General features: G+C 40.2%; 1 protein-coding gene across 1 annotated transcript in view; it reads right to left on the reverse strand.

The window, feature by feature from the left end:
* Positions 1–2,242: 2,242 nt before the first annotated feature.
* The window catches only part of LOC137291803 (transient receptor potential cation channel subfamily A member 1-like), a 33,567-nt gene continuing 8,536 nt past the window's right edge, over positions 2,243–27,273 (reverse strand). Inside the window, exons 2-26 of the mRNA XM_067823334.1 lie at positions 23,736–23,892; positions 22,316–22,491; positions 21,815–21,922; positions 21,112–21,220; positions 20,438–20,535; positions 19,115–19,162; positions 18,404–18,592; positions 17,847–18,047; positions 17,575–17,738; positions 16,934–17,098; positions 16,089–16,203; positions 15,408–15,574; positions 15,030–15,114; positions 14,555–14,614; positions 13,961–14,056; positions 13,303–13,373; positions 12,799–12,970; positions 12,154–12,243; positions 11,077–11,246; positions 10,493–10,622; positions 8,474–8,668; positions 7,922–7,990; positions 7,428–7,538; positions 6,668–6,774; positions 2,243–5,543 (exon numbers count right to left, since the gene is read on the reverse strand). Coding sequence (XP_067679435.1) covers positions 5,303–5,543; positions 6,668–6,774; positions 7,428–7,538; positions 7,922–7,990; positions 8,474–8,668; positions 10,493–10,622; positions 11,077–11,246; positions 12,154–12,243; positions 12,799–12,970; positions 13,303–13,373; positions 13,961–14,056; positions 14,555–14,614; positions 15,030–15,114; positions 15,408–15,574; positions 16,089–16,203; positions 16,934–17,098; positions 17,575–17,738; positions 17,847–18,047; positions 18,404–18,592; positions 19,115–19,162; positions 20,438–20,535; positions 21,112–21,220; positions 21,815–21,922; positions 22,316–22,491; positions 23,736–23,892 — 3,294 coding nt within the window. The 3' untranslated portion in view covers positions 2,243–5,302. The remainder of the gene's footprint in view (positions 5,544–6,667; positions 6,775–7,427; positions 7,539–7,921; positions 7,991–8,473; positions 8,669–10,492; positions 10,623–11,076; positions 11,247–12,153; positions 12,244–12,798; positions 12,971–13,302; positions 13,374–13,960; positions 14,057–14,554; positions 14,615–15,029; positions 15,115–15,407; positions 15,575–16,088; positions 16,204–16,933; positions 17,099–17,574; positions 17,739–17,846; positions 18,048–18,403; positions 18,593–19,114; positions 19,163–20,437; positions 20,536–21,111; positions 21,221–21,814; positions 21,923–22,315; positions 22,492–23,735; positions 23,893–27,273) is intronic.

Consider the following 27,273-nt stretch of genomic DNA (forward strand, 5'->3'; position numbering starts at 1 on the left):
GGGGCACGAGTTTCTATATCTAATAACGATGACCTACCTCTGTGAGGGTACTGCGGACACTGGCGATGCTATCCCTTCGCTCATCATCGGGGATGAAGGGGATATCCGATCTTATCCATGACTCCAACCATCGGTTTATTCCCTTTTCCATTCTTGTCATATAAAACATCAACACATGCAAGTTCGTATGTTACTCCAAGAAATGCACCGGAATCTGCTCAAAAGTTGTACTTATGTAAGTTTCCGTCGGCTTCTAGCATGAGTTGTGCATAAATACTCGCATTAATGACATAAAGAATTCAGATGCCTTAAAGACCTCTTAAGAAAGGTGTACATCACGATGTAAATATAAACAGGCTGTTATAACCTCCTCATAACCGATCCAGCCTCCCATTCACAATAGCGTTTATAACACACTGACGAGATCTAACACTTGTTCCAGTTATTGAGACTATCAAGTCAATGACGCTCACGTCTTGCCCTCACCGATGTTCTGTCATTCATCAATGCATTTGACATGTAAAAGTCTCGTACACATTGAACTGAACCATCAAAGTCCGTTTCACTTTGATCTCAACTTTGTATGTCAGTGTTACGTGACTGGTCAGCCGCACGCGCTGACACCCTGGTTCACTCACCTTCCTCGTTTCTCGCTACCTCATCACCAGGAAATCAGTGACTGTATCTCTTTTTGCTTTATTTCAAATATTAAGATCATAAACAACTCAGATTCTGGTGGAAAAACCTATGATTTGTGTTGAAGGAGGTCAAGCAAACACTACAATGTACTGAAAGATAGGAAAGCGCACATTTTCATGTTGCACCCAATATGTCTCCGTCTGTGTCAGGATATTTCTGTCTTCATGTTTTCATGTAAATTGTGAATAGAATGTAAAATATAATCTTGTTTTAGTTTCTAATTACAGCTAGTGTTGTTTTGTATTATTATGTTTGTACATGTGAAGTGTATGTGATGTTGTACATATGAAGTGTAAGCGATGTTGTACGTGTGCAGTGTAGACGATGTTGTACATATGAAGTGCATGTGATGTACGTGTGAAGTGTATGTGATGATGTACATGTGAAGTGTATGTGATGTTGTACGTGTGCAGTGTAAACGATGTTGTACATATTAAGTTTATGTGATGTTGTACATGTGAAGTGTATGTGATGATGTTCATGTGAAGTGTATGTGATGTTGTACGTGTGAAGTGTATGGTATGTTGTACATATGAAGTGCATGTGATATACATGGGAAGTGTGATGTTGTACATGTGAAGTGTGTGTGATGTGGTACATGTGAAGTGTAAGCGATTATGTACGTGTGAAGTGTGTGTGATGGTATACACGTGAATTGTGTGTGATGTACACGTGAAGTGTATGTGATGTACACGTGAAGTGTGATGATGTACATCTGAAGTGTATGTGATGTGGTACATGTGAAGTGTATGTGATGTACATGTGAAGTGCATGTAATGTTATACACGTAAAGTGTATCTGGTGTTTTACATGTGAAGTGTAGGTGATGTTGCAATCGTAACGTGAATGTGGGTTGATGTTTCGATTCGTAAAAACTTATACAGCTGCGTTTTCATGCGTGGTTTTGCATTTCTGGTGCTCCGAATGTGTTAACATGATGTGTATGTGGCGAGATGCAGTTTTGGGCATTTGCTTGCATTATGTACGCGTTACATTGTATGGAGTCATTTGTTGTCGAGACGTGCAATGTGTATGTAATATTGAGCTGTTGTGTGGAAGGTATTGCATCTCGTGTTGTATATTGTACTTGTGGTGTCTTGTATCTCGTATTTTATATGTGATAGCATGTGTCAATTTTGTTTGTGGTGTGTTGTCATCTGCAGTGTGTCTGAGTAACTATGTGTGTCTTCAGAATATATATTTAGCTTTCTGTGGAGTGTGGTGCTTTGTGGTGTGATTCGTGGTGTGTGGTATTGCGTGTAGTGTTGTGTGTGATGTGGTGTGCTGTTGTGTGTGTGTGGTATAGTGCAGTGTGTGGTGAGGTGCAGTGTGTGGTATTGTGTTGTGTGTGTGTGATGTGTGGTGTGATGTGTGGTGTGTGGTGTTATGTGTAGTGTGTGATGTGGTGTGATGTTGTGTGTGTGTGGTATGGTGCAGTGTGTGGTATTGTGTTGTGTGTGTGTGATGTGTGGTGTTGTGTGTGATGTGAGGTGTGTGGTGTTATGTGTAGTGTGTGGACTCACAGAAAGACAACACACTCCTATATCAACAACAACTTTTATTACTCAATACATAAACAATAATCACACACTATGACATAGAGACAAATGTATCACAGGAATCATCCATATGTTTTATACGGATTCAGGCGAATGTCTAAGTGAGGCGGTGAATCGTTGACAAAGGCAGACAACAAATCCCCGTTACCTTCAGGCTCCCACGAACCTTTCATAATAGTGTTCAAAATATCGTGTCATCTGTCGTTGACAGTTTCTACTTTTAAAGGATTTACATGTATTGCTGGTCGCGAAAATGAGGTTGATTGTATTCATGTGCTTATACAACTAGCTCTAACATGTAAATAAGGAGATATACAGGCATTAGAGCATTTGAAAAACCTCTTAGTGGTACTCGAATACTTATAATGATGTTTATTTTTCCCAACCATATTTAAATACTTGTACCTTGAAATACATACATTGGATAAGAACGTACCATCATGCTAAACGGGTACAATAGACAGATACTAACATCAATACATTAATAACAGTATATTCTACTTTGTCACAACAGGAACTCAATAACAGATGTACAAAAGACGCAAGTCCTAAATGTCTCCAAAGACATACTGGACCAATGTTGTGCCGTAACAATGATAAAATCAGGCAAATCTAATCACACCACCAGCTGATAATTTACACAGAAGATTATTTAAGGGGTAAATGTGATGAAGGAAAATGACAAGTGAGAAGGTTACCCGTTTGTTTGGTTATAGGACAGAGACGCCAAGGTACCACGGTAAACATAGTGTTTTATGTCGGATCGATGGCCATGTCAACTATAAGGTTCTGAAACAGATGCACACTAGTAAACCGTCACTTTGCGTCTCTTGTACTCAATACATCCATTGATAAATCACTCCTGGGCAAACACACGATACTGTGAGTCTGAAACACGTGTTCAGTGTTAGTCGAATAAACATGCCATCGTGTCTGATAAACTGTTGTGAGTGATTACACTTCCCAGTTGTCTCTGAGATTATTACAATGTTGAACAAGGACTTGAGGTTTGACCATAAACAGATTTCAGAGGTTGTAATAAATACAATTGCTAAAACACAGTCATCCTGACCCATAGAATGCATAACCGCACGGATGTTCTAGTATCAACATGGCTTTTTTATGCTTTCAGGAACTAAATGGAAATAAAAGAACGTCATTGTTCTTGAAGTATGCGTTTAGCGAGACCTCCTTAGAGTGCCTGAAGGACGCATGTACCGATATCTGACGAGTCCGAAAATACATCTATAAATATTATTTGGCACGAGATACATTCACAGATTGACACTATTACCCGCTTGTTGTTTTTAAGGGTAAAGGTACACCAAGATTCGTTTACCATAAGCTGGTAATACCGTCTCACGGCCTTATATATCAACATTTGGCAAAATTCCACTTTTAAAAGTCTCATAGTATAATATGTTTAAGGCACATCGCGTAGTGTACAAACAATTAATAACTATTTCGTTTATAAAGGCATCAATGGTCATTCTGAATCAATGGCCTGGCTCATTTCCAAATGAAAGAAGGTAACTGTACCTGACTGAAGTTTAACGCATTGTTGGTGCATTGTTGCTGCAGGTTGTTTTAAGGGGTGTCCGGGAATAGTGTTCCAACACGTGTTTCACACTCTCCATCAACACCCGCAATTAACTATAGAAGCAATACAGAAATACACCAAGTCATGTGCACACCATGGTCTACATGAAAAATATACACACGTTCATACAGAACAGATAGAAATTTAATTTCCAAACATAAGTAAAAGGTTAATGAGCAAATGATAATACAATAGCATAATGACAAATCACATAACCACGTGCAGTATGAAATTGACAACGTAGGAGGCACACTACACGATAATAATATAGACGAGATTCAACCTCTAAATGAAATTGCTTTCAATGAAAGTGCTTCAGGTTTAAAAAATAATTCTGTTGCAAATTTAAGTACTGACACCTTATCAGTGATGCTAAATTGTTTTTTCTTCCATTATTCCTAAAAAGGTAAAACTGATCGGCACATGTATGAAACGTTATTTCATGACTGAAACGTAATTACTGGAAAAGTTGTACGTGAACAATAAACACACAAAAAAGTAAACAATAAAACAATTATTGGTGTAAATAAATGCACTTCTTGACATTTTTGTCTTCTTGTTTGGGAAGGTTTAGGGCAGCACAACCATGCTTATCGTGTCGCCATCAAATTTCTCAATGTATGAAGTAGTCGTCACGCCATACTTCATGTCCTCAGAATATCTGAATGTCTGCTTCAGCTGATGGAATATGTTGTTTACGATGGACAAGAAATATGCTCAGTACAAGAGGTTTACTTCTTGTCGAGACTGTGGAAGTAAACATCACCATGGAAATAATTGGGATCGATTCCTACAATGTCTGGTTTTGTTGCTGGAGTTAATGTCAGATACACATCATTTGCATTTTCAAACAGATTTATTCAGGTCATTTTATCAGTATAAAATGTCTGGTTTACTCAAAACTTTATGCATTATCATTATTTCTTCCCAAATAAAAAATACATTATAGAATATCAAATTGTTATTGAAGTTTTGCGATTCCAACTGTACAACCATGAAGTCGATCTTCATGAATTAAGGGAAGGTTACCTGCGTAGACCGACCACATTCACATCAGTTGCAGTGTATTTTGTTGGTAAAACATTACAATAAAACCTGATTTGCCTTCGCTTAAGATCTGACATAAAACAGATGTTTTTTGCGATTTAAGCATCTTCTGAATGGCGACATCTGTTATGATCCCTGTAGTCTGGCACTTCCAACTTTAAGTTCGTGTCTCTTTTCGTTAAATCGTTCTGCTCTGCATACCAACCCATGTGAACATACCGTTTTCCAGAGCGTCCTCAGCAATTCAACACCCCGCCGTTACACACCAAAGTCACACTCACTCTTTCGTCACACCCTTATTTTTTAAATGGTTTCACATTTCATAGAGTTGTATTTTCAACTCCTCAGTCCGATTTTCTATTCTGTATCCATCTTCATCACTTCTCATCACATCTTATCACATCTTGTCCATGTTGCGCTTCCATCGGGAGACAACCATTGACTTTTGAAATAGCTGCTTCCCACTCTTGGACGACGGCCACACACCCTTGCCCGAGGGGTGGAGCATGGACTCCAGACTGTCGCAGGGGGACAGCCCCTCATCCCACACTTCATCCTCGGTCTGAATTTCCATCTTTTGGACAATCAGCCGCAGCAGCTGGTGGCTCTTGTCGACGGATGCGCTCAGATCCTTCATTCTGCCCAACGGAAAGGATACAGTGAAGTGACTGACTATAGGACATTCAACGTTGGACAGCAAAAGTAGAATTTTTGGATGCGGGTTTCGGGTTAGAGTTAGTGGAATAAAGTTATGATTTCTGAAAGCTCCACAAAGTGATATCCACACTCAGGGAATTGCGACGTCCACAATCCCATCGTGTTATGGTCACTCGGTTAAGCGGACATCATTGCCGAATTGCACGTAAGCAGGACGCAGGTTGTAAAAGTTCGCATGCAGCTGCGCCTATTCTGTTGGAGCTTTTCGTTACAGAGTGATTGGAGACTGAATATGTGTGACGAGTGAGTCGCCGATCATAACATTTCACTCGCAGTAGCGTAGCGGTTACAGCATTTTTTTCGTCACGCCGAAGGCCCGGGTTCGATTCCCCACATGGGTACAGTTCCCGTGATATTGCTGGAATATTGTTAACAGCGGCGTAAAACTAAACTCACTCACTCACAACACTTACTGATAGACACGTATTGTTCTTCAGTGTAGGTGAATGTGACGGGTATTGACGATGGGGCATACGCTATAAGTTAACGATATCTGTAAACTTAATCCATTATAATCACTGGATGTCCTGGTCGAAAGCTTTATTGTCTGGTCACAGACCGCCGTTGCATATCAGGAGCACTGCGAAGTCATGCAACTAACAATAACTGAGTCTTTTTATGTCAGAGGCGGCTCTGTTTGTTATACGCCGCCCTCCAAAAAAACCCGCCTGTATGACGACAGTCTGTAAATAATGGCCTCTCGTCCAGAGAATCCAGTGATTAATATCATGCGCATCGATCAACGTAACTGGCATACAGTATCACGTGTCAACCAAATCAACGAGAATGACCACCCAATCCCGTTTGTCGCGTCTTGTCAATAAAAATGGACTGCTGAGGACCAATTCTAACTCGGATCCTCATGGCTTCAGGATTGGTTTCTACTGGTAGAGTAGAGCATGCTTATTTTCGTCCCGAGAGCACAGTGTGCTTTCGCCAATTGACAAAGATATATTCGTATAGTTTTCACCACTACATCGCCGTGTACGTCCATTTGATTCGTCAGATAACAGAGTCTGGGTATTGTTTGGTCATAGTTACGTACCTATTTTTCTGCTTGTAGAGTTCTCCGTATATATAGTTGTTGTAACAATTCTGGCCGTCTGCAAAGTCACTGCTATCTTCGTCATATGACATTACCATTGACAGCAGCTGGGAAACACAAGATATGTAAGCAACATAAAACAAGTTGGAATATAGCAATCTTTGTTCTTACTCGGTGGCAGAGGATAACCTGGCGGAGACAATGACTTTGAGGTCATTGATCATACTTTCAGGGATCATTTCTGCAGTAAGCATCGCCATGACTGAATGACTGCAGGTAAAAAATCGGTCGACTGACTATTGTATTCATTCTCTCAACAGCACATGACTAATATTCTTCAATCTTGACACTGATATCTATAGAGGTGCTCGAGAATACAACAATGGGGGCAAATTGGTAGCTTAGTGGTGTTAACTCGTACAGCAGAAGACCATGTTCTAGTCTTCATATGGGTACAAACATTTAGTCAGACCCATTTGTGGTGTCCCTCGCCACGATATTTTGTAAGGCGGCGTGAAACATACCAAGTCTCTCACACATTGCCAAAACAGTAAATGGCGTTGTCCAGAACAATAATTTTATGAAAACATGTGGCTACCAAATAATCATAATAACTACAGGGATAATCAGGGATCCATCGTTCCGGTAGTAATATATATATATATACAGGAGTTGTATTCAGTAATGATTATTCAGCACATGTAACATGCAGAATGCAATGTATTTTATGCACTTCTACATAATGGTAACATTTACGTACTTGAGACACCATGTGCTTGCATTTGTTGGGATAGATACGGTGGGTGGTCTTGTCCACTTTGGTCAATAGCTGGTTCGGCATTTTTCGTTCCATATCTGTGTGAAGCTCAACCTGCAGTCACAGAAAATGTCGTATATGGGTATACGGGTAGTGAACATGAAAACTTTGGAACATATTATACAGGTTGATATTTCAATATAGCAACGAGAAAGGTAACTGTGGTGTAAATGTGTTGAAAAAGATTATATTATAATATCGTGTGATATTCACCTTGTGAAAACCAATAACTAAGTATATTCAGGAGGCAAAGTGAGATGTAGGAAAAGACTATGGAAGCGTAGTTGGGCTGCAGTGAACCTTCTTTACTCTCATTATCTCCGACGTAGGAGATACTATGTCCTACGTAGATCGAAATAACTCCTACGTAGGGGATAGTGACACCAAAACAACTTCCGTAGGGAACTGTAACATCTACGTGTGACAGCATTACGTACCTGCATAGCTAGTCTCTTGAGGCGGGCATTTCTCAGAACAGACTCGATGTCACCAACAGCCAGACCAATCTGTACAATGCAATAGAGTACAATGTATTTATGCTTTCGAGTATGCCTGATATACCTCTTATATCGAACTTTATCAAAACTGTCCTGTATGCAGCCGTGAGTGTTCGATGTTCGATGTAAGTTGTATCGGATAATAATTAAACAGGAGGATTATAGATATAGGATTCTGTACAGTGTACCTCTGTGTATATGCTTTTTCACCAGAAGCATCCCAAGGATTCTTCACATACCTCTGTGGATTCTACAGGAGCATATGTTAAACATTTGCATGTACCTAATTGTTTATGAATCGGGATTTTACAAGGTGTAGCTTGGTGTATATTTTAGTCGTGGATATAATGGTTTAAAAAGGGTTTATGAATCGGGATTCTACAAGGTGTAGCTTGGTGTTTTTGTTAGCCATTGACTTCATGGTTTAAGAGGAGGGATGCTACAATGTTTGAGAAAAGGAAATTGTACACAGTGTATATGTTACAAATTTACCAGGAGGTTCATGAGAAGTATAGGCATGAGGAGAACGAACACAGCCAAGAGGAACAACGTCAATGTGCCGAAGTGGAGGGTGTTGCCGAGGTCGTCGGTGAAGGGTTTGTTGAAGGATTCCATATAGTCCATCTCCAACATCATGGTAACGGTCCTCAACAGCGCCAACCCAGGACTAGAATAGGCTCTCGAATCCTGAACTCAGAAAACACCAAAATATTCAACACTGTATTCGAGAAATGGGGCCATTTTCAAATGACGTACAATGAACATACAGGATAATCCTTTCCACATTTTGACCCTAAACACGATTAACAGGTAACAGCAACCTTAAACATGTTAAAACATGAACATGTCTAAACGAGAAATTTATTTAACATGTTTAACATAAATGTGTTTAGATTCTCGACACAGTACTGCAGTATTGTGACACTGTGGTTACAACTAGTTCGTTCGGTTGGGTCACTGTTTAACGTCATGTAAATACGGAATGTTCATATAACAAGAGATCTGACCATCAAATCATCGTCCCAGTTCCAGGTTCAAAACATGTACTTTAACTCCCTCAAGCAAATTATCAAAATCCGTGATCACTCAACTGCGATAGCTCGTTCATTGTGAACGTTGAATATTTATTAGTTAAACAAAAACAGGACTACTTTATCGCATTAAGAGATGACTTGCAAATTTATAATGGACTTTAAAAGCCCCCACAGTTAATTCACACGCGGTATTCCGCTAAACGTTTATGGGCGCTGTTGGTGGCTAGAGAGGACAATCAGCGAGAATTGACTTCGTTCACGTGTGTTTACGTATGGTAACTGCTAACGGGACTCTGTTTACACAGGACTGCTTTCAAGCTGTTACAAAGTAACTGTATCACATGAAAAATTACCAGTAAGTGCGTACACGTTTTACACGAGGTTTTACAAGTGCTTTAAAGTTCCAGTACAAGAACCAACGAGAGGCTGGCCACCCTTAATAGTTGCTGTAATAGTCAACGGATAATTTCGACCTACAAAGGATTACTATTTAATCCGTGTATTTATGGATATGGGTTCCATTGTTCAGAAAGATTATCAATTAATCATTTCCTATGTAGAACCGTGGATGAAACTACTATAATGGAAAACAAACACGAGTACGTAAATTTGGCGTGACGAAACGTACTAGGTGATAAAGTAACTGCAGATCATTATGCTCCTTAATAACCGAACAGATTCAGAACGATAATGACGTGCTTCACTGTGATTTCCTTTCAAAGTAAATAGTGATTAAGGGCTTTACGGGATGCACCCGGTTAAATTACTAACACCAAACACAGATGGATTGTGGAAAGTAGATATTAAACATGGAATAATGCCTTTCTTGTGGACGTCCTTTGTCTATAATGTTGTTCAATAAACAGGTGTCAACTGTTGAATACGTTTCTAGGTTCATTTACATTTATTTTGTTGATGATAGGATATTGTATTGATAGTTGTGATAATATTTTTTTTCGTGTTGGGAAATATATTTCTGTTTGAAACCACGAGACTAATGCCCGTGGAGTCGCACATTTTACCATCCATACAAACTGTGTAGAGACAATGGTTGCGTTGTGCCTGAGGTTGGAAAATGGTAGCGTTTAAAGTACATCGTTACGGGCAAGTTTCATATTTGAATGGAAGAGGGTGAGGGTGATGAAAAGATAAATGGAGAATGTAAATTTGAAACTCATGGTGGGCGTAAAAGTTGGTGTGAAGGTGAAGATTATGGGATATAGATGGTCAGTGTGAGGATGAAGATGAGGCTGAGGGTGAAGATGAGGATGAGGATGAGTGTGAAGATGAAGATGAGACTGAGTGTGAAGATGAAGATGAGGCTGCGTGTGAAGTTGAGGATGAGGATGAAAGTGAGGATGAAGATTAAGACTGAGTGTGAGGTTGATGGTGAGGATGGGTGTGAAGATGAAGATTAGGTTGAAAGTGAGGCTGATGACGAGGGTGAGGTTGAGGGTGAGGTAAGGATGAAACGTACCTCATGTTTGAGCAGCATGAAGAATGCGAGGCCGAAGGCTATGATGAGGATGGAGAAGACACAGATGACCTGCAGGAGAGTCTTCAAGATCTCCAGGAACATCACCACGTAGATGCCGAAGAAGTCAAACCTTAAATAGGACGGGACATGTCTCAAACATCTTCTTACTGCCATTCTCACATATTTTCATTTCCTCTTCCGTACCGCGGAGAGTACAACACAAGTGGCACTGTGACAAGGTTAAACTGTCTAGGAGAGTTGGTATGACACAATACTCAATAATTGCGCAGCTGCTTGACATTCTATTTTCAACATGCTTTAGTGTAATAGGCTTTCCACACAGGCCACGTGGAATTCATTACTTAATGTATTTGGGTCTGAAAAGCAAGTGGACATCTTGCAAATGCGCATTCCCAATATATTAAATATATGCCTTCATGCATCTTAATCCCATAGCTAAATGATTTGTGAACGATGCGCCACCCATTCAAAAGTAACGATATAACGGGTCAACCAGAATAGCTCACTACCGAAAACATGCTGAAAGACGAATTGTCTCTGTAAACGTCCGCGTCATTGCTTACCTCTGTAGAAAGACGAGACAGTTGAACCAGGCCAAGAAGACCGCCAAGGCCCCTGCCTCCCACTGCCAGTGGAAGGACAGATGGAACAAGAAGGGGGCAATAAATAAGATGGTTGCAATGTACAGGGACCACTCCAGAATGTTCTGTTTGTCCATGAAGTAGCGCCATTTCTGAAACACCGCATACACCATCAGAAACCTAAAGGCATACTATTTACCACGGCACCACAATTAGATTTTTGTATTCCTGGGTTTCGGTTACCATATGTTCCATTCAGATTGACCAATTGCCTAGCCTTTGGGTGTGTTTTAAAGGTTGCTATCGGAGTCAAATTGTCAACATGGTGTCAAGATTATGTGGTTGTTGGATAGGCTTATTCGATATTTTCAGAGAGAATCGGGGTCATGGTTTTTGAGATAGAGGGTTTTAATGCTTAAAGAGATCAGGAAACTTTGTATCTGGTCCTGTTAGTTAGGGCATAATGGTAAACAAAGAACAATGAGGGATATATGAATGTCTTAGATTCAGACGGTACTAAAGGATAATTACGTCGTCCCGTGGTTCAAATGGTGTATAGAATAATGTTGTATATGATTCAGGTGTCCGAAAGGATCTGTGGTGTTGTCTCAGGACTGAGGCTGTGAACAGGATAAAGATAGCACGATAAAGTGGGCTAAATTTGCATTGCATGACATTACGATATGATGTAGGATTGTGTTCTCCCAAAGGATTGTGGTGTGTGGATCCGATTTGTGTGTTGTAAAGGATTAGGACAGAACGAGTGATCGGTTAGATACAGAATCCTAGTGTGTGGTCTGAATCATGGTACGACGTCATACATTACACTGAGAGACAGATTTGTGTGTTATAAAGGATTAGAACGGAACGGGTGATCAGTTAGGGTGTCCTAGTATGTGGTCTGAATCATGGTACGACGTCATGCATTGTACACTGAGAGACAGATTTGTGTGTTGTAAAGGATTAGAACGGAACGAGTGATCAGTTAGATACAGAATCCTAGTGTGTGGTCTGAATCATGATACGATGTCATGTATTACACTGGGAGACAAATCTTACCTGGGTTACCATCTGGAATACTTCCTTTATCATGTTGATAACAGCGTATATCCCTATCAACCACAGTACCACTGCATACATTGGTTTGAACTGTAAGGAAAACAAACACATAAATCTGTAGACAAAATAACACTACAGTAAATTCCAGAGAAACTTCAGGGTATAATAAAGGTACTGAATGATTTCATTTATATTCTTAGCAGTAGCACATATGTATTTACTTTCATTGCACACTGCGTCACAAAATAATACTAAAGTGTACCTAAAGCAATCCTGTTTGAAGGTTCGTAGTTGTATTTTCACAGATACAGTAAACAGCGGTTATAATGAACTCTGGACGCTGACGTATCGATTGATTTGATATAACCATAGTTCATCATAAGCATTTCGACTATGCTTTACTGCAAGATGCAGACAGTTCATTCTAAACGTATTCGCCACAAAGGTAATATACTGTATTAACAATACTGGTGTATTTTCATCCATCTAATTCTTTGAACTAAGGTCTGGTTTGTGCCACCACTCGGCGCAGTGGGCTTCACATGTGTTGGGGAGTAAACGCGAGACTACCCCACCACTCCGTATCACTATGAGTCACTACTGACACAGTCAAATATCACTGTATTTGACACAATCACGACGTACCCGGTAGCCGTATTTGCTGTTCCCTTTCAGCATCTTCATGGTGTTATTGTCAATGACGCCAGCGTCGTGATGTTGAAGTGAGTCGTGGTTGATGATGAAGGTTGTTAGTAGGGCCAGATAGGCGATATAGATAAAGAGGTAGGCAGAATAGATCCACTTCCCATAATAGTTCCTGTATAAAAGTATCAAGTTTAATTTTTCGAATTCCGGATAATCCGAATTATTTGTCTAGTTTTGTCAGCACACACATGCAAACTGAATACCACCCACATCATTACGCTCGCTCAGCGACATAACTGAACTAGTGTTCAAAGCACCTCTAAACACGTCATTCGTGTGAGCTTGATCACAAGTATTGGTCAGGTAGACCTGTTAGTGTTGAGTGAAGGTATCTATTCCAGGATGAATAGAGCACGAAGCATGGGTGTAGGCAACTCGAATGTTATCTGAATTATAAATTGTAAGCACTTGAACATAAATTTATTCTGTACATTTGGTAGTTACCATTTCATCTGCAGGAAGTTGACACAAACTGAATGGGACAGACAATCAACCCGCCCGTTCCTCACCATAGCCTGGAAGAGAGGTAAATGCTACATGTAGATTATTTATTCTTTGGACTGAACAGGTATCACTGCAAAAAAGTCTACATTTACAAGCTTGTAAATATCACGGAAAGATGATGTTTACAAGACATTTACAATTTTGGAAAGATGGTGGTTCCAAAACATTTCCAATTTGGGAAATATGAGATTTCCAAAAATATCCTATTTTCCAATATTGAAAACTTTACAATCTTGGAAATTCTATTTGGGTCTCTGGGCATCGGTGGTAAATGGTACTCTGTCTTTTGTCACGTTTTTAAATACAGGAGATGAAAATTAACACATTCAAGAATTTATGCAAGTGTCCGATTAACTGTTTTAACACTAAAACTTATGAGGTGTATGAATTTTGAAATGTAAAGTGGATGCCTTTTTCATAATGACAGTCATCTAACGATATTGGTGTTTGATACAAGGTCCTGATCCACAAAGTGTTCGTAACGCTCTGGCATTCGTAAGCCTGTGGTGTGCTGTAGAGTTCCGACAGGTCGTAATGCTAGTTGATCAGGGTCCTGGAGTGAAGTGACGGGGTAGTGTTATGAGTAGTCTACACTTACGTTAAGTTGTGGCATAGGCTCAAACTCCTCCCCTCGCTTCTTCTTCAGCAACATGAAGCTGGCCGAACACCGCAGGTACTTAAAATTGTAGTCTATCTGGAAAGATCGAAGCAGGATAGTATAAATATCGTCGGGGTAAATATCGTCCTCTAAACAATGACGCTGAGGCATTATACACTCACTCCTGCATGTTATACCTCCAAGATGAAACTACACGATAGCTGCGACCCGTGAAGGTCCCGGGGTAGAATAGGCCTTCAGCAACCCATGCTTGCCATAAAAGGTGACTATGCTTGTCGTAAGAGGCGACTAACGGGATCGGGTGGTCAGACTAGCTGACTTGGTTGACACATGTCATCGGTTCCCCATTGCGCAGATCGATGCTCATGTTATTGATCACTGGATTGTCTGGTCCAGACTCGATTATTTACAGACCGTCGCCATATAGCTGGAATATTGCTAAGTGCGACGTAAAACTAAACTCACTCACTCACTCACACGATAGCTGCAGAGGGCGTAGCTATAATGCAATGACGAAATATGGTGAAGAATTTGAAGAACTGTTTATGGAGTTTATGGTACATGTGCACCTACATAGTAATCTTTGCTTCGTTTGTCGTGGTTGGACGGAGTCTGACACCTATCTAGCACGGCCTGAAACAATGAAACAACAGATTATGGTTATTATAATGTTTTTGCTTACATGTAAAAACAGTGTTGGAAAAGTTGAATCTATTGCACTCTAAGAAAATAGCATGAGGATTACCCCTACAAAGTCTGTTTCAGTAAATGATTGACCTTGAAGATCTGGGCTAGAGATGATCTTCAGCAGCCCATTCCCATAGTAAGGGGCGACTCAGCGAGGACCGGGTAGTCAGACACGGTTGACACATGTCATCGGTTCCCTATTGCGTATATCGATTCTCATGCTGTTGAACTCTGCACTGTCTGGTCCAGACTCGATTATTTACAGACAGCCGCCATATAGCTGGAACATTGCTGAGTAAAACTTAACTCACCAAATAAATGTCGGAAATATTTACATATGTTAAGTTCTGGGTATACCTACCATGCACACCTCGGGCATCTGCTGGATGAGACCGATCATTGGGGCGCAGAACACGTTGGAACAAAGGTCCATAGCGTCTTCCCACCTGTAGAGAATAAAGTATTGACAGAAGAAATTGAGACATTTAAACATTTAGAAATGCGATACATATACATACGTCTAAGCCAATACATTTGTTCTGATTTTGGGTAAGCATGATAGTGATTATGGGCAAGCAGTGGTCTTCAACAAACCTTTTGCGTTGGTCGATGCTCATGACATCGATGACTAAAGTGTTTTTAACATAGGGCCGTTTTATAGTAGAATAAAGCTTAGAATTGAGCAATCAGAAACATCGGTGTAACATTTACAAACATACGTATAAAATAACTAACAAACCTGTCATGACCAATTATGCCCAATGCAACTTCAGATTTCCCCTGTTCAATGGCGTGGTCAAAGAATGACCTTCCATTGGTGTTTTTGCTGAACTCGGCGCCCATGGTCATCAGAAGGGTCACCGCGTTCGTGTTTCCGTTCAGAGCTGCCACGTGCAAGGCCGTGTCCTATAAGATGGGCAATTGAACTTAACTCATTTTGATTGGCTATCATGTAACACGTGACCTAACCACCGTTTTGTTAGCAGTGGGTTATGGATGAACATTTATGATCTCCTTTGACCTTCCATGTTGTCTCCACGAATACACAGTTTCAAGTACCAAATTTGTCTCAACAATAACTGAAGCAATCTTCAACTTAATCCCATTTTCTGAGCTACATCCAAATGTATATCTGGATCGGTCAAAGAAATTGACCTCAAGAAATATGAAGTGTGCCTACAATGACGACATTCCCCCAAAATCATAAATTGGTTAGTGAATTTGGATCAACGTAACTTTGAACCATATTTCAGTTGCAAAATAGATCGGCTTCTTGTGGTAGGAAAACCTATTACAGGCTGTATAATACTTTATACAAACCTGAAATATGCCACATTGGGGTTTGGACTCATGATCAGGTGGTTTTCGAACGCCCAATGAGGAATAAATAGACCTTACAGGAAGACCAAACTAGACTTACACCGTTCACGTTGGCGACATCGAGTAGGTTCGCGTGCACCCCTAGCAGTAGCCTCATGCACTGTGTATAGCCGTTTGACGACGCAAGGTGGAGTGGCGTATTGCTATCTCTGTCCCTGAAACATCGCGAGATAACGTGAGAAATGTACTATAGCTGACATCATTACTCACAGGTTTCACGTCATCCATTCAGGCATGAGTAAAAGTCATGCAATCTTAACCAATTCTTCAATGTGTGCCAGTTTTATTCGTGGTATACTGGTGCAAGAGAGACTACATTTCTAGCGTGAAGAAAGATAATATTAAGTTACCGATATTATTGGTGGATTCACGGGGGCGGGTGTTCAAACCCGCTTAATTATCCCCTTACCAACTACTTGTCGACGAATTTACACGGCCACAAATTACAGTTTACAAAAGTGAAGTAGGAGTGAGGGAGTAGTAATTAGTCATAATCAATTTTAACAGTATTTTCAGTTTGGAACAACGTATTATAACACGGTTCAACTTCTACTTCAACAATTGTGAGAACTGAACATCATCTCAGTTGCATCATTGCGCTATGAGACTGTTGATAGGGGATGCCAGTAGTGACGTGGGCCTCAGACATTTGCTGCTTTGGTGAGATACACAATTTTGTGGACAAACATAATAAAAAAAATAAAAATTCGAGCCTACTTATACCAAATACACACGTTTACTTTTGAGACGGAGACTCATTCCCATAGAAACGTTCAATCGCACAATTACTCAGTCAGAGACACATTGACTCAATCACAGAGGCAAAACGCATACGTAAACACGGATACGCACTGTGACACTGTGTTAGGGGATAGGAGTGTTTACCTAGCTGCCACAGCCCCCTTCTGTAGAAGAAGGGTCACCACTTTGACATGACCGTTGAGGGCGCCAAGATGTAGGGCGGTACGGCCATCACCGTCAGTCTCGTTTATGATGTTGGGCCCGTTATGACTCTCCAAAAGTCGCTTACAAGTGTTGAAACGTCCGTATCTGGCCATGACCAAAAATTAATCGATAAGTCTAATTTGATACTCAGTATTGGAAAGTTATGGATTACATGGATTGAACTACAATCTTTTTTTGAATGTTTGATGCTTCTCCCCTTGATGTGTGCCAAACAAACTACACAGGTTAGGGTTAGGGTTAGGGTTAGGGTTAGGGTTAGTAGTGATATCATTTGGATGAATGATCTATGAAATGCGAATGGGATGTAACGGAAAAAACATCACACCGCTTTGAATATAGTAACCGATGACATTAAAGTACATTACTGTATTTTCTGTTTCTGAACCTGGTTAGACATGCATTTCAAACCAAAAAGATGGAATAAGGTTGGATGTCAGGTAGAGATCTTAGTGTTTATATCAGATATATCAAGAATTGCTGGTGGAAAAGGTTCATGTATTTCATACTGAAAGATGTTCTATTTTAACGTAAGCAGTCTCCCATGAAGGACAGAAGCTTACCTTGCAGCGAAATGGAAAGGAGACTGTTTCATGTTATTCTTGGGACTGATGACGGCTCCCATATTCAGGAGGTCGTCTATGGCCAACAGGTGCCCCTCCTTGGACGCATAGTGAAGAGGTGTACACCCAAAGTCATCCTTCTCGTTCAGGTAATGCTGTATACCCTATGGAATAACCATTTCGTTCCAGTAATATATTGGCATCATAAACCATAGTAGCAATCATCTTTTTTTGGACCTGGTTAAAATTCCATGATAAACATAATCCCCTACCTGCAAAATACTGCAACCGAACTCTTTCAACTTGCCACCGAATTTGACAGCAAGATGCATGAAGTTCCTGTTATTGTGATCTTTGGCCTTGATGTCTGCTTTGTTGCTTAGGAGACACGTGACTGTCTCCCAGCCTCCTTTTGAAGCAGCCAACAGAAGAGGAGTTCTGTCTTGGATGTCTTTTGCATCCACATCAGCGCCCTGGACGATTAAATAACAACACGTATTGGCGGCAATATCCACACAGAAATACAATTCTTGTCAAAGACGTTTGAATAATAGATCCATTGATAAATGGCTTCTCTTGTCACACAGGTTTGTTTGAATTTGCAGTTCTTGAAAGGCATTTGGAATTGGACGAACATGAATACGTGAGACGCTTTATGGATTACAGCGTTTTTCTTTATTCTTTATTATAAAGGATGAGTGGTGATGAAGGAGTAAGAATTAGCTCTGAAACGTCGCGATAAAGACTCCTTTTGTTATCCATCAAACATGCCATGATCGAATGTGTTTATTATGCTATACGTTCCCGACTGACTGAGTAGTGGACTCACCTTCTCAATCAGGAATTCCACGACCGCCACATGGTTGAAGATGGCTGCCCTGTGTAATGGCGTCATGTTCTGGACGTCGGTGATGAAGATGGCGGAGATGAAGTTATCTGTCTGCATATCATGCATCGTCCTGATCATCTCCAGATTTCCTTGGGCACATGCAAAGTGAAGAGGGGTCGACTTGTCGTCCTTAAAATAAGATTAAACAAGTTGGATTTAACAGTTAAGTGTGGCCAAAACTGCTGAAAATTGCTGACAGGGTCAAGCTACATCCATCAATATAATAGCTGGCAGTAACCTAATTTAATGCATTACAATAATATTACAATATTTTTGTAAACTTGATTTGATATGGTAAGTAGTTGTAACATACATACGCCTGATTTGGAGGAAATCCTAGCAAATCCCTGAATTACTTTCATATAGAATCAAGTAAATGCCCAAATGTCTCGATGCCCATACAACTCCTGAGGATCCGGGCTAAAACTGATCTTCAGTAACACATGCTTGTAAGGGGTAACTAACGGGATCGGGTGGTCAGACTCGCTAACTTGCTTGACACATTTCATCGTTACCCTTTTGCGTATATACCCGTATGCTCATGATGTTAATCACTGGTGCAGACTAGATTATTTACATACCGCCACAATATAGCTGGAATATTTGTGCGGCATAAAACTAAACTCATTCATTCATGCCCATGCACATTACCTGTTGCGCGTTGACAGGCGCTCCTGCTTTAAGACAGACCTCTACGACCTTGACAGAAGATAAACGGTTCAATGTATTAACAGGCATATCTATTACAGTATTGTACACATTCAATAATCGCTTTGCCGGAAAAGCGTATTTGCATTTGTAACGCAAGACGCATATGTCTCGAGGGCACATGCCCGTACACAAAGTCTCTGTTATGATACAAGCAAAATCAAATATTCCGTCTTCCAGCATGCTACGTTTACGTTATATGGGTGAGTATGGTACGTGCGCTGCTCTAAGCATCGTTTCAGCAAATTTCATGGTAGAGATACCAGAACAAGAGTTCACTGTCACCATGTGAGGAACTGAACCCGATCTTTTACGTGATGGGAAAACACTTTAACCACTAGGCTACGCACCCACTATAACGTATGCCACATTTGGAATTACACTTTCTCAGTAAAGTAGAGATTTAACTAAAGTTTAATTTTGTTAGGTTGAGTCCCATTCGATTCGAACCCACACTCTCTGAATAGATTTCGAATCCCGAAACATGGATGGGACTCAACCCATTGGCAACAAAAGTAATGGATTCAGTATTTTAATGAGAAAGTGTAAAACCAAATGTAACGTACGTTACAGTTGACCACTTTCTAAATCACATTGTGTATTCATACACATCCACTGGTTCGCAAAACAACTGACAACATATTATATAGTACTGTGTAATTCATATATTTTAGCAATATTTATCAGACTATAAATCTGTTTTCTATTATTATGCTGTAGCACTTCCTGGATTGAATGAATATATATGGCATACAACATGGATTGGTCATACTGAGCAAGGACTTGCCGTAGCTGGTTATTTGCTTCAACGATCTACCCGACTTCACAGCTGGCTATTTACAGCGTTAAGTTCCACTCCCAGTCCTTACGAAAGAGCCATATCAAGGTTAGAGTATCACACGTGTTATATTTGGGATCACACTTGCTCTGTACATATTCTAGTTCTGGGATTCAAATCCTGACTCTCAGAATAAGGGACACAAAGTCAATAATCTAACCTCGTCAGTCAGTACAAACTCTGGTACTCCAAGGATTCGAACCCAGACACTCAGCATAAGGCACACAAAGTCACTGCTCTAACCTAGTCTGACAACTGATTGGCTAGACCCAATAATTTGTGTAAGGCCATGACAAAAGCCCTCTGAACCCACACTCTCAGAGTAAGGAACTTAATCTCCAATACAGTAGATCAGCGATCTAACTGACTGAGAATATATATTCTGGGTGTGTCAGAATGGCCAAGAATTAAACGGTAAAACTTCTTACCTTGAGATCCCCGCCATGGACAGCAGAGTGAAGAGGCATGTTGTTTTCCATGTCTTTAAAGGACAAGATGTCCTCTCTCTTGTAACCATTCTTTATTCCTAGGGAGAGGACATTGATTTTGAATATGGCAAACGTTCTAAAAATATTACCGAGGAAGGCACAGCTTCACTCCATGAACAGCAGGTACTATTTCAATACGACACTGCTAAGCTTCGAAAATTTATTGTTCACGAATTTAACATTTGAATAACTCAACTGTCGTTGTTTGTTTATACCTCCAGACGTATAAGGATAATTCAATATTAAACTTCGTTGAGGTATTTAGTCTTTACTTTCTCATATGATGTTTAAATTCAATAATGAATTGAATAATTTTTTCTCTCCAAATTTGCAATCTTTTGAAGATCAGGGTGCAGTTGTACAAAACGATCTTAATGACAAGGTGATGCTGATCCCCATACCTTTACATGGACTGGCATTAGCTAACTTTGCACTTAATAACGGTACCCTGACAGTACCAAGGGAGCAAGGGGTCCATGCATCGTCATTCTGCGACTCACATTATTTGAACAATTCCAATAGTATTCCTGAATATTTATATCAATTCTACGAGAGCATAGAAGAGTAGTCTTCAGAGATTCAGACTCGGAGCACGGATGCACGCAGCTACTCACCTGCCTGGATGAGGACCTCCAGGGTTTCAGCGGACGCCGACTTTGCTGCCAGATGGATGGGGTAGAAACCATAGTTGCATTTCATGCAGACCCTGGCGTTGTATTCCAGCTGACGAAGAACGTCAACACATATACACAACCGACAAAATAAGGGAACTAATGATTTGAATGTTGCTGTCTTGTGTACATGTATAACACCATGGCGTGAAGTCTGAACACATGTCATCATAATGAAATTTCACGTCCTGGATGTGTTGCATGAAGCCAAAAGAAGCAGAAGTATGTGAGAATAACATGACAACATGCAATCATTATGCAACTATACTAAACTAAACTGAACTAAAACGCTCACTTAAAATGTGTCTGGGACATCATTTCAATAAACAGACAAAGGGAGACAGTCTAGGTCTAATCTTTAGATGGGAAATATAAAAAAAAATATCGTCCTTTAGTCACGGGAACTCTGAAAAATAACTTTCAGGCGAATTTCAACACTTACTGCCGAACACGACGTAAAGCACCCCGAATAAAACGTTGCCCTATGAACGTTCACAAAACCTTTCAGCTAATAATCTTAAACCATTTCACTTCATCTCACACAAACGAACAGCATTTTGTTCCTTGCCTTTATGTGGCAGGTAATAATACAGAATATATACAACACTCCACGTGGTTATTTGATAAGGAATAGTCCAATACTGACCAGCAAACTGGCACAGGCGTCTTGGTTCTTGAGGGCGCATATGTGAAGCGCTGTGACACCATCTTCACCTCTTTGGTTCACGTTCACAATGTCGTGCTTTAATAACGCCTGTGGAGGCAACGTCAGTACGTCAGTGTTGATTCCAAACATTAAAACAAACACAATAGCGCACAGTTCGTTACTTATCTGCTCAGTTTAACAGTTCAATCAGAACTGGAACTTTCTAAGTCACATGGTTCAACCTATCGTTGGTAACATGCTGAACAATGCGGATGGGTTCATGAACGTTTCATATTTTGTTACGTCTTCCTGAATGGAACTAACTTCCCATAAACTTCTATCTTTAGTACAGAAGGCCATGTCTAAGTAGTATACCGTATTAGGAGTTGCATTGAAGTTGCTCTGACGTCAGGCTGCCAGAGAAAGGTCTTCATCACCCAATGAAACAATGATGCGGGAATAATGGTCTCATATATTTGCAGCAGCGGCCAGTGGACTCACCTCCAGCGACTTGTAGAGTCCCCCATCTACCGCTAAATGCACCGGAGGCATAGACTTGTCGTTCATGATGGCGGCGTCGGCCCCACCATCCACCAGGAAGTCAATACTCTCCACCTGCTCCATCTCCACGGCGAGATGTAGGGCTGTGTTGCCGGTGTTGTCTTTAATGTTGAGGTCTGAAGAATACAGTTGTCATTTTGTTTATCATTAACAGTCATGACGAAATCGTCAACTGTGTATGAATTTCAATCAGTGTTGGGGCGGTGGGGTAGCCCAGGGGTTTAAGCTTTCAATCGTCTGATAAGTGAGTGGGTTCTAGGCCACTTTTAGCAATATTCCAGCAATATCACGGAGGGGACACTAGAAATAGGCTTCACAAATTGTACCCATGTAGGCAACCCTGGTCTTCACCGTGAAAAAGAGAACCTCACAGCCCCGATCGAATGCGTTAACGCCGATTGACGTTTCTCGTCATGTCATTAGTGTCAACTTACTTTGGAACCAATGCCTGAAGAAATACAGGTCTTCGACACATTAAACGAATATGGGTTTGTGCTGATGCACCTGAAGAAGTGAGTAAGTGAGTTTAGTTTTACGCTGCAATCAGCAATATTCCAGCTATATGGCGGCGGTCTGTAAATAATCGAGTCTGGACCAGACAATCCAGTGGTCAACAACATGAGCGCCGAACTGCGCATTGGGGAACCGATGACTTGTGTCAACCAGGTCAGCGAGCCTGACCACCAGATCCCGTTAGTCGCCACTTACGACAAGCATTGTCGCCTTTTATGGCAAGCATGGTTTGCTGAAGGCCTATTCTACCCCGGGGCATTCAGGGGTACTGAAAAAATAATGCTGATGCACCTAAAACATAACCGGTATTCAAACACATGATTACAAGCCTTTGACGACACGAATATTTAGGTTTTAACTCCACACTCAGCAATATTCAATCTGTATGGAACAATATTCCATCTATATCAAGCTTGGACCCGACAACTCAGCGATCAACAGCATGAGCATCGATTTCCGCAATTAGGATACGATGACATGTGCCAACCAAGTAATCCCGTCAGTCGCCTCTTGCGACAAACACGGATTGCTGGAAAACAATTCTAAACCCAATCTTTACTACTCAGTCTTAGTCTAAAAAACGTAATGAAGATATATGACCTCGTATCAAGCATGTTGTATTAAGATATTTTGTTTTCCGACATTGCTGTCCGCCGTGTTTATCTTATAGATATATCAACGTGGATGATTACGGTGAGCAGAATCTAAATCAAATTATTTCTAGACAACGACACAGTGGGATGGCAGAACCACCCATTAAACAGTTTTATATCACATACATCCATCCATAACAGTAAACTATCAGCTGTGATCAGTGTCAACCATGTACATCAAAATGTAATCTTACCTCCTCCATGTTTCTTTATGAAGTCTAGTATCTGTATACGACCTTTGATCGCCGCCTGGTGGATGGGTGCTCTTCCCTTAGAGTCCTGAACGCTGAGTCGAGATGGGTCTAAATTGTAGATTCGTTCAAACTCCTTGAGGTTACCGCTGCTGGCAACCTGAAACAGATATCGACAACAGAGTCACTATCTTATTTTTCTGATGAGATGAATAAAGTGTTTGGATTTCGGATTTTTAAAAAAGAAAATCGTCCTAAGTATATACTCATGGAAACAGCGTTTGAGCAGGACTAGCCACGTTTCTGAGAGTTTCCGGACAAATACGTTTCCAGAATGAAAACCTTGGCGTCTTATAGGCAGGTGATCAATCAACCCGATCCTTGTAAATGAGGTTTCATATTTAGCACCAGCATATTTTCACTTTGCACCGTGTCATTTCGAATTAATTGTGTGAACTGTGCATGAGTGCATGTGGCTATGTACATTTCATACGTAATGAAACACACATGATTTGGTGCAAACCGGTATACACACAGCTACCATGTCACTGCATTATATAGTAGGAATTGTCTGTTCTCATATCAAGATGTACGTACACCTCTTGGGATAGATTAATTTCATATACATTGTAATTTCGGTCTACCAGCCTACACGAAGCCTTCATCCTGCTGATCCGCTCCTCCTCTGTATTCCTTTCTGCAAGTTATCATCATCTGGTGCCAGAACTGTTCAGAATACGTAAACTGTACTTTGGAACTCGCTCCCCTATGATCTAAGATGTTCTGCCTCACTTGATATTTTTAAAGCTGATATTAAGACCTTACACTTTGGGAGATATTAAAACAATTTACTTGACCTGTTATATGCGATTAGAGCCTGCCCATGACGTCTGGAGATCAGATTATTATTAGACTTAGTATATATGCATTTAAGAGACAACGTGTAATACAAATATTGTAGTATACAGATAGTAATGAGTAATGTAAGACCACACGTAATATCAATATGTTATAACCACATTCCTACCTTCATCTTTCAACATAATGTACCAGATCTTAATCGCTTAAAATGTTTTGAAGATTTCTGTCATATCTCAAGATTAAAACAGTTCAGGTTCGTAAATACCTTCTGAATTCAAGTATAGCTTCCATAAGATATCCTCCAGCATCTCTGACAAAAATTAAGCCCATTAGTACCATATGTGTTTGCTTTCATATGAACAAATCACACGGCAGTTTGCATATGTTCGTGATGGGCGCTGCTAGATACGCCCGCCTATAATTACACTGTTTTATGCAGAACAATATACACAAGCTTATGCTATTTACAACGGGCCCTGCAGGGGCTGCTCATGAATATATGGGGATTCCTTAGTTCCAATAACTAGAACGTCTTTGTAAATCATTCCTACATTCTCAAATGCTCTTATAAAATCTAGTCTAACACATAAACAATATCTGAACTTTTCCTCGAATGTATATCAAATGGATTTTCCACACTATACATAAGCTATAGGATCAGGTGTCCGGAAACTACACAGAGAGACTTGCCTCGCCTCTCTACCCCTCTCTAGTTCGCCTACAGAAATGGTGAACTGTACTACATACAAGTCACGCCACCCTCTGCTCATAATCCAATAACATAGATTGAAAACACAAGGGGACTAAGTGTAAAACCCTGTGTGAAACCAATACGAAACCAACAGTACCGTAAGGGTACAGAAATTTACACTGACAGTAATGAAGAATGAAATACCACTGATACCTCTTAACATCTTCCCAATTAAGAACGATGATAAACTTCGCTATAATTTTGCTTGATTTATAAATTATATTATAACACATTGTTTAAAATGCCACATAAAATCTCCTTTTCCATCCAACATTATTACCTTAAAGTGAATAATTGGTCTGTGGTAGAGTATTTTCCTCAGAAAATCAACAAAGAATTTGGGTAAAATTCCAGCGTAAATGTTGATATTATCCTGTGGTTGTCGGGTTTTGACCGTTCAACTGTGCTACCTTAGGTTATAATTATTGCTTCAGTCCGCGCATCAGGGAAGACACAGCTTCTCAAACATCATTGATAAAGACCACGCTAAAGTCTGACAGCATGTCAATAACTATATGATTTGTTCCTGTCGACCTGTCATGTTTTCAGATAAAGAATAGCTTAATGAGTGGCTCTGGCAGTCATAAATGACTAAAAATACGACGGTTGACTGATAACTATAAAGTCTCACGTAGAAATGATAGCATAATAAGGGTAAAACATTGTTTGTGGACATTACAAGATATCATGGAGATGTGCACGTAATCTTGCGTCAACTATGCGCAAATTTCGTAATAAAATATGCACAGGTGGATGTGATCTTTGGAAAAAAATATAAACTCGATCAAGTACGTGATGATGGTTGTTTGGGCTCATATTTCATCCATATAACCAATAGCTGCAAGGACAAGCTAGTAATCATCAATCAGTTCTCGTATATCCGTTACAGCTAATTAGTTTTCATGAGAAATATTTTGAGAGTCAGTGTTTGGTTTCTTACATCCTGATATCACGTCAATATCCACCAAATGTTTGACTTCAACAAGAAATGCGTCTAATTTTTTTTCAAACTGTTGAGTCGCATCTACTGTCAGTCTTTAACTTTTATTGTTTACGTTCATTTCTATTCTGGTGCATATGCTTCTCATTGGACCAGGCAATAGTCTATGGAACCACGTGCAGCTTTGTTTCCACGATCAAGTGGTACGCATTATTAGCTTCACCTTGAACCGCACCAAATGATATTGTAATATTGTTGATAATGGCACCACTTCACAGTCCATTGTTGGATGTTTGATGTCCACTTCACACAGCCATGAATCGTAGTGAGGTGTGTAACAACATGACCGACAACACCAGCACCTTAAAAGCCGAGATGAGCTTGAGTCAAACATCGTTAAATGTTGCATAAACAACGCAGATGATATTTGTCGGAACAATTGTGGCATTGCGCTGGAATTACGGAAATCAGCAGACATAAATAGCAACTTGTTGCATGATGCTATCCTTTTTAAGAGAGTTTTCACACCTTCTTAATAAATCGGATGGCGTCTTGTTGACTTAGTTGATAAGCATGCCGTGGAACTCTGATGACTTTGCTCATGATGTTAACCACTGGTTTGTTTAGTCATCAATGGTTCATCGACCGTCTATGATAGCAGTATTACTGATTAATGCAGTCGGCATAGCATGATTTCCAGTATCCATTTATAAAGTTTTCATAATTGTCGTCCCTTTACGAATCTGTGTCGGTAGAAAATCGAGACTTATTTGCTTATTAACTGGCGCTGACTTTTTAAATCAACTTTTTGTGGAACTATAAAACCACGTTACAATTTAATAATTAGGTCAGTATAGTAACGCTGTACATGATAAATACAAAGGAGTCCAATTTGGTCTTAGGTCTACAAGTACGTATCAGTACAAAAATACTACAATGATAGAAAACTTGGTATTCTAGGAAGCTTAATTGTCCGTATATGTTCCAAT

Source organism: Haliotis asinina, chromosome 7 (assembly GCF_037392515.1).
Source record: "Haliotis asinina isolate JCU_RB_2024 chromosome 7, JCU_Hal_asi_v2, whole genome shotgun sequence".
Taxonomy (NCBI): Eukaryota; Metazoa; Mollusca; class Gastropoda; order Lepetellida; family Haliotidae; genus Haliotis; species Haliotis asinina.